Source organism: Poecilia latipinna, unplaced genomic scaffold (assembly GCF_001443285.1).
Source record: "Poecilia latipinna isolate Pla-1442-1.1 unplaced genomic scaffold, P_latipinna-1.0 Scaffold1879, whole genome shotgun sequence".
Classification (NCBI taxonomy): Eukaryota; Metazoa; Chordata; class Actinopteri; order Cyprinodontiformes; family Poeciliidae; genus Poecilia; species Poecilia latipinna.
The window spans coordinates 73,725-80,199 of NW_015114495.1; the positions used below are offsets into that span (position 1 = coordinate 73,725).

General features: G+C 37.4%; 1 protein-coding gene across 1 annotated transcript in view; it reads right to left on the bottom strand.

Moving 5' to 3' along the window:
* Positions 1-4,675, bottom strand: part of LOC106934899 (low affinity immunoglobulin gamma Fc region receptor III-like) — a 33,395-nt gene extending 28,720 nt beyond the window's left edge. The window contains exons 1-4 of the mRNA XM_015015060.1: positions 4,605-4,675; positions 4,339-4,371; positions 3,772-4,074; positions 999-1,313 (exon numbers count right to left, since the gene is read on the bottom strand). Coding sequence (XP_014870546.1) covers positions 999-1,313; positions 3,772-4,074; positions 4,339-4,371; positions 4,605-4,641 — 688 coding nt within the window. The 5' untranslated portion in view covers positions 4,642-4,675. The remainder of the gene's footprint in view (positions 1-998; positions 1,314-3,771; positions 4,075-4,338; positions 4,372-4,604) is intronic.
* Positions 4,676-6,475: the final 1,800 nt, after the last annotated feature.

A 6,475-nucleotide genomic window follows, 5' to 3' on the forward strand; every position in this document is an offset into this window, starting at 1 on the left:
AAGTCACAAACAGAATAACCACTGACAACAGGCACTGATTTCTTTAAATGATTAAAAATTGTAACCAGCCCTACACAGCAAATTCGGAAGTGTCAGATTTCCAGTGCAAGTGTCGTATGTTAAAAATACAGTGTTAATTCAACAACATGAGTGTTAGTGAGTGTTAGTTTCCCTAACACTCACTAAAGAGTTCCAAGTAGTTAAACAAAAAAGCAATCCAGTCCAGTGTTGATTTCTAAATTAACTCCAACAGTCTAAATCAACACTTAGTCTGGTTCCTCCCACAATTGTAACATACTTGTGACATCCTATCAGGGAAGGAGCAACAGATACGGGGTTGCAGCAGGACCCCAGCCTGGACCTACAGGGGGCCCACATGGGATGCACAACATGCCTTCAGGGATCCAAATTTTCTTTAAAACATCTGATAAGAACTGCAAAAGAGAGCACTGAGACGAAATAAACATAACTGACCTGAGGTCCAGACGAACGTTGGTTCACTGTAATCAGTCAAATACTCTGGGTTTCCTATTCCAGCTCTACATGCAAATCCTGCTGTGTGTTTCTGTCCATGAATGATGTGAGAGTTCTGTACAGTCCCATTGATGATATCCGGCAAAAACTCATATCTGTAGTTGTGCTTTGATAAATCAGGAACAGCCTTATACCAGTAGAACCTCCATCCTGCAGATGAAGGTTCAATCTCACATCTCAGAGTCACTGAGGCTCCAGGATTCAGCCATGATGGAGACACAGTGAGGATGGACTCTGGTGCATCTGTTAGACCAAGAATTTGGTTAATAAGTTTAATATGTCAAAATCTCTTCAAATAAATTATAACTCCATATGTAGAATTTTTGTTTTGCTGTTTTCCACAAAACAGTTTAACTATTCTGCTAGAAATATTCACTGATGGTCCTTATTTAAAGAAAAGATACATTGAAGAGTTGAACCAAATCTATTAGCTTCATTTCTAATAGCCCTGTAACATAACATACCATTTATGCTGATGTTAACTGCATTGCTGAACTCTCCTGATCCAGACTCACACCAGAACACTGCTTTATGGCCCCACCGACTCTTAATGGTACATGAGGATCCAGTCATTTCCCATGAGTTGGAGCAATCTGACAACTGGCGACCAGAGATTATTTCATATTCATCCGAAAAACTTATCAACCCATCAGAGTTTTCTCCATACTCCTTCACTCTCCACTCAGTAGAGTTTCCTCCACAGTTCAGTGTCACAGACTCAGAGGTGAAGTGTTGCTCTCTGTCAGGACTCACTGAGAGAGACGCTGCTGGATGAGGATCTGAAGAACAACATGGAGGAAATAATCAACATAAGCAAGACAATTCTGGTTAATCCCTAAAAATTTCTTCATTTGTTGTTAAAGACTTGCTACAATTGTCTTAAACAGAGCCATTGCTTTTCTTTGCATTTTTATCACTGAATTACAATTTTTAGTTTGGTTGTTTAGTAGTCAGCTGATTTCCAGATTACTACTGGACTTGTTCTAAAGGTTCTGAGTATAATCCCTCACATTCTACCAGGACCTGTATGAAGACATAATACAATAATCCCAGGTGGATCTCCAGGAGGGATATGGGGTGCAACGTTTAGGGTTTAATGAGTCCATTAATCGCTTGCAGACAATGACTCACATGTGATTTAGGAGCTTTAGCAAATTCCTCTTGTTAGTTTTGCTCACAACAAAATACAGGAACATTAAAACATTAAAATATAAAAATATTTAGGACTATTTCAGGGATTTAAGTTTCACACATGGCTCTGTTAAACTACGTTGCACTTTTATTGTCAGAGTGGAAACATAAATAGGATACAAATAGAATAAAACTTCTAAATAAAACTGCTTATGTTTCTAATTTACAGGCTTCTTGGAATGCCAATTTTAAAAAAATCTTGTTGCTTGTCAATTGCAGTCGACAGTGTAAGGGATTTAAAAGTAGACACACAAGCTTGGTGACAAAGTTGGATAAAATGGAGGAAGAGAAGACGAGAACTGAAGAAGAAAGAATTTGACAAAGGTGATGTCACCAAATTAGTGTGAGAATATGTTCAGTACTGATCTACTATGTTCATCAGAACGTTTCACATAGCTGTAGAATCAGGTGCAATTTACTCCAACTTGGTGTTTTATGGTGAATGTTCAAAATTTGAGGCTTAGCCATAACCGCATGCTTTGACGCAACAAAACAATTTTGATAACTTTTGATCTTCAGTGCCTTAAGACTATAAGTGATTTTGAAGTCTGTATGTGAAAAGCTGTAGGACGAGTTTGCTCAGATGAATGTTTAAAAAAGACAAAATGGTGGCTTTGATCCAAAATGGCCGACATTCTGTTGGATTTGGACTATGGGTTCAAGAGGCTTTTTTAAAGATCCTGTGAAATCCCATATGTGTGATGAATTTCATGATTGTCAAAGCGTGGTTTGGGACTTTGGGGGAATTTGGCTACATGTAACAGAGACGAGGACGACCTCGGAGATGAAAAGCTAAGATGGAGACTGAGGCAGGCAGAGGTGATGTTATTGTCTGTATCTAGACATTGAAGAGGAGCTGGCAGGACGGGCTGCGTCCAGGATGAGAGAGAGTTTTATTACCCAAGGAGTCATATTTAACTGTTTTAATATTAATAATGAATCACTTCAATTTGGACAGCCTTTCCTTCTACTTTGTCTTTTAAATATAGAATTATTGTTGCATGTATGACTTAAATGTGAATAGTCTACTTAAAGAACAGACTTTTGGCCTGTCTGTGTATAGTCTATACACAGATACAGACACAGACTCTGTATAGTCTGAGAACGACAGACTAAAAGTCCATCGTTCTGATTCATCTTTTAACTATTTAGTCATTTTAAAAACTTCTCTCTCCTCCACAGTTGTTTGTTTGCATCATTTTACAAATGTGATTTGAAATTTTAAGAGGCAATGTTTGTTTTTTTTTGGTTTGTTTGCTTTAGACTGTGAAAAAAAGTGAAACTGCCATGTTGAGGTGTTGAAGTGGATCCACAAGCAGCAGGCAGAAGGTGTTGTTGAGTTAATTATTTAATAAATGAAAAATCCAACTTACTAGAAGATACAAAATGTAGGGAACAAAAATCCAAATAATCCAACTGGAGAAAAAGTCAGATGACACATTGAGTGGCTGAAACAAACAGGCTAAATACTCAGAGGAAGAGAGAGAGAACAATAGACCAGGGCTGATGAAGTAATTGATAACAGATGTGTGTAGTTGGAGAGAGTTAAGGTAGATTGTGGGGGAGAGAGAGTTGCACAGGGAAGATTATACAGAGAGAGAGAGAAAACAGAGGAACAGGAAATAAATACGACACTAAAGAATCATGAGATCTAAAGTAAGAAAAAAAAGAGAAGTAAACATAACTAGAAACGCTACAAGGGACTGACATACAGGAAGACAAGAACGAGACGGGTCTAACCAAAGAAGTATCAAAGTATCATCAAATAATGAACTTGAACGATCAAGAAGGATTAAACAAAAGTGAGCTAGAAAACGACAAATAAAATCACTAAAATATGCTGTGTTACAGCAGATATTAAATCATATACAATTTTGATTATGCATAGTGTTTATTTTCATTATTGTTTTTAACAAATTTAAAATATATCTGAAGAGGCATTGTGAACATTTGATCTTTGACACCCGACTTGAAAGATTGATAATAATTATGGATGGATAAAGTAGCTGAACACATGAACAACGATGGAACAAGAACAGAACTGACCTGCAGACCAGATGAACTTTGGTTCACTGTAATCAGTCAAATACTCTGGGTTTCCTCTTCCAGCTCTACATGCAAATCCTGCTGTTTGTTTCTGTCCATGAATGATGAAGGAGTTCTCTCCAGTCCCATTGATGCTACCAGGCAGTGGATCATATTTATAGTCATTCTGTGATAAATCAGGAACAACTTTATACCAGTAGAACCTCCATCCTGTAGACCCATATTCAACCTCACAGCTCAGAGTCACTGAGGCTCCAGGATTCAGCCATGATGGAGACACAGTGAGGACCGACTCTGTTGCCACTGGGTAGGGATTTATTAATTAAACAATGGGAAAACAAAATTAGACAGGAAATGTTACAAGTTAATAGGCTGTTGACATGAACATGCAGAAAAATGTAAAGTATTGACAACAATCCATTCAAATAACTTTGATACTAAAATTACAGTAAAATAGTTTCTTTTACTGAACAAATGATGCTAAAGGAGCCTGAAACCTGCTGACATGCGGCTGATCAGAACCGAATGGTTTAAATAAACGTTCAAAACCAGAAAGTTTTCATTTACCTTGAGAGTTTCCACAGCAGAGAAAACTGAGAACTGAAAAAAAATAAAGATTGATACATTTTTAGATCTATTAGAAAATGGAAAATAGCTGAGTTTTCTTTCTGTATTTGTTTTATGCCAGTTTGAAGCTGAACACAAACAGTGTAAAAATGGATGTTTGCTCAGTTAATTTTTTTAAGTGAACACAACAAATGAATCCATCTCATCCTAATCTTCTCATTTCCAGCATTTTCCTAGATCTGCTAGATTAAAACTCATTTACTCACTCAGGAAATCCAGCACACAGAGCAAAACGTGGTCCATCTTCACGTCCTACACTGGTGATGTGTCGCTCTGGTTTAGCAAAGTATTTCCGCTGTCTAGCAGGAGACAGACCAAAGCTGCAACACCTAAAGAAGAGCAGAGCATAAAACTCAATGCACATCGTTTGAAGTTGTTCTGTTTCCGTTTCACAGTGTTAACCACATTGCTGTGGTTTTTCCACTACAGCAAACTTTGACACTTGTTCCTCCAGCGCTTCATGTCCAACTTATAGCTCACAATGCAAAGACTGGAGAGAACATAAATATAATGAATATATACGTTGCTTTTCTCATAGAAAAACATTAGATATAGATTTTAAATCATTACAGTTAACCTGTTAAGTTGGTGTCACAGCTTAAATACTCATGAAAACATATCTAACGTACCTCATGACTGCAACCGTTGTAGTAACATGAATGCACAACATGAAATCAACGTTCAATTCTTCCAAAAATAATTGAGTTTATTTCTTTGTCCTCAACCATTTTTCAATCACCAATCAGCTTAGTAGCACAAAACATTAAAGATCTTCTTTTGCTGTATTAACCTTCCTCTCAGGTCTTCTGGTTCTGGTTCTGGTTCTGCTCTGCATCCCCCGAACCAGAACCAAACATGGAGAAACAGCATTCAGCTTCTATGCACCACAAATCTGGAACAAACTTCCTGAAAACCGAAATGTTTTTGGTTTTATGAAATGAAGCACTTTGAAATGCCTTGTTGGTGAAATGTACTATACAAATAAACTTGATTATCTATCACTGTGCCTGCGAAGCTGAAGACAAGACATTCATCATAGTTTCTACTCTCCTGACACACAATACTCCATCCATCCATGTGATACAACCAGTGAACTTACATCAAATACTGTGAAAGACAATACTGTTTTCACATTACTACTTTGTCTTCATAACGTTATTCCTCTGATTTACATTTCAGCTAAATATTTATTCCAGCTGATGCAGCTTGAGAAATCTCATTAACTTAAAGAAGTTCCCATTATAATAATAATATTGTAATAATCCTAATGGATGGTGATGATAATCAGTGTGAGTTCTGACCGTGGTCAGCACAGCTGAGCTCATCAGCTCCAGTCTGGTTGTAGTTTGTGTTTGAGTCCTAAGCTCTTCTCTCTGATTGGACCAACCTGAAATGAATACAGTAAATTTATTACTGTACTATTACTGTACAGAACCGACTGATTCTGTTTGAGATGAGAACAAGATGAAGATGAACCAACCTGAAACGACGACGACCTGAAAAAAAAAACACACATTCATGGTCATATAATTATAAAGTTATGTTGGAAATGTTTCACTGCAGCTTCAGGACAGGGAAATCAGCTTTTATGTGAAACTGTGTTCATGTCAGTAACAGTTGCTTCCACGAGGAACGTTAGATGAACAGAAGTTTCTGTATGTTTAAAGTTGTGATAAATAAGAGAATCAAAAAACTCTGTCATGCCATTTTGTCTTCATGACTGGCGGGAATGGACACTGTAAAGATGTCAGCACATCAGTAGTAGTGATATTATGTGGTTCATCGACAGGCTATTGATGTTTTCACACCTCCTTCTCAAATAGCTGTTCACAAAAATGCATTCTTGTTTCCAGGAAGTAGACATACACAAAGCTAACGGTGTTAACATGAAGTGTCATATCACAATCTGACAGCATCTCTCACAGTGGCTACAGTCAAAATTAATACAAGCTCATTCTTGCATGTACTAAAACAGTTGCTGTTTTTTTTTTTTTTTTTTGGGGGGGGGGGGGGGGGGGGTCCCCCCCCCCCAAAACAGAGACAAATTTTTTTTTCAAAATAACACACCGTTTTTTTT